General features: G+C 35.0%; 1 protein-coding gene across 1 annotated transcript in view; it reads left to right on the top strand.

Moving 5' to 3' along the window:
- SLC35A5 (solute carrier family 35, member A5) overlaps positions 1 to 1,207 on the top strand; it is a 9,523-nt gene that overhangs the window by 5,831 nt on the left and 2,485 nt on the right. Inside the window, exon 4 of the mRNA XM_010077947.1 lies at positions 228 to 295. Within this exon, the coding sequence (XP_010076249.1) occupies positions 228 to 295 (68 nt within the window). The remainder of the gene's footprint in view (positions 1 to 227; positions 296 to 1,207) is intronic.

The following is a 1,207-nucleotide window of genomic DNA, read 5'->3' as shown; positions in this document are numbered from 1 at the left end:
TACTATGGTGGGACTTAAGCTCTCTTCTTTGCTTGAGATTTTGAAATGGGACTTGAATGTCATTTTAGGGGTGTGTTGTTCTGCCACTTGGATAAGGAAGAAAGTTCAGTACAAGGATGAAGCTTTTCACTCTGACACCTTGCAGAAAGGTGAAGACTTGAAAACAAATGGGCTTTTGGTGTCCACACTATGTCTGGAGTATAACTTTGTTTCTCTTCTCTTTCTAGGCAATGGCTGTACTCTTCTCAAATTTTGTCATTATAACAACAGCTCTTCTCTTCAGGATAGTGCTAAAGTAAGTAGTATTTACTAAAATAAACGAAATTTTATAAAAATCTTCCTAGCCTCTACGAAGAATTTAAGCTACAGTCTTTCTCTTTGTCTGATGGGAACAGTAATTCTGTTTTCTTGTGGATATATCTGCTTGGAGAGAAAGCTTTGTTTTCTACCTCTGAAGGTGTAGGAAATAATAGCTTATTAGGAGTCCCTACATATCGCTACACATTTGGTCAACTGTCGTAGAAAACAACTGAAATAATGATTATATAGTTGTTGGATGGTCAGCATTAAGGTTTGGGTACTTTCATTTGTACATTAAATCTCCTATTTAATTATTAGCAGTACTTCTTACCAGTCTGTTGTAATTCTTAATTGAATGTAAATGTAATCTAACAAGGGGAGATGACATATGTAAGAGTGAAAGACAGGTGTCTTTAGTAATATTGTGCCAGCCCTGATGTGTTTCTGGCCAACTGCATAGTATGTTTTAAAAAGTAGTTGTATGTCCATTATTCATGTGACAAAAGCCAGGCTCTCTGTCCTGTGTGTTCCACTTTGTGTGATTTGTGCTCTTTATGGTGTGTTTTAGATTCAGAAAAGACTGACAGGGAAATGAATATTAACTTCATACTCTACTCAAAAAGTCCCTTGTGTTGAGCATGGAGCAAAGATGCCTTTTCTACCGGTGTTACTATACCAAAAAAGTGTCTGATAATCTGACTTGAAGTGCTTTTTCTTAGTTGTTTAGTTTTATGTCTCTTGTGATGTCACAGTTTACTTAATTTTACAAATTTCTGATTTTCCCCAAGATAAACAGGCTTTACTTGAGTGACAAATAGTATAAATAGTTCTAACAGTCTTATAAATTTTATTCATAGATCTATATGATTTACCATCATAAAATACTAGAAAAGGGCACAAAATCACG

Source organism: Pterocles gutturalis, unplaced genomic scaffold (assembly GCF_000699245.1).
Source record: "Pterocles gutturalis isolate BGI_N339 unplaced genomic scaffold, ASM69924v1 scaffold20398, whole genome shotgun sequence".
In the NCBI taxonomy this organism is placed as follows: Eukaryota; Metazoa; Chordata; class Aves; order Pterocliformes; family Pteroclidae; genus Pterocles; species Pterocles gutturalis.
The sequence above is the reverse complement of the archived record's forward strand: the minus strand, read 5'-3'. Positions and strand labels throughout refer to the sequence as shown.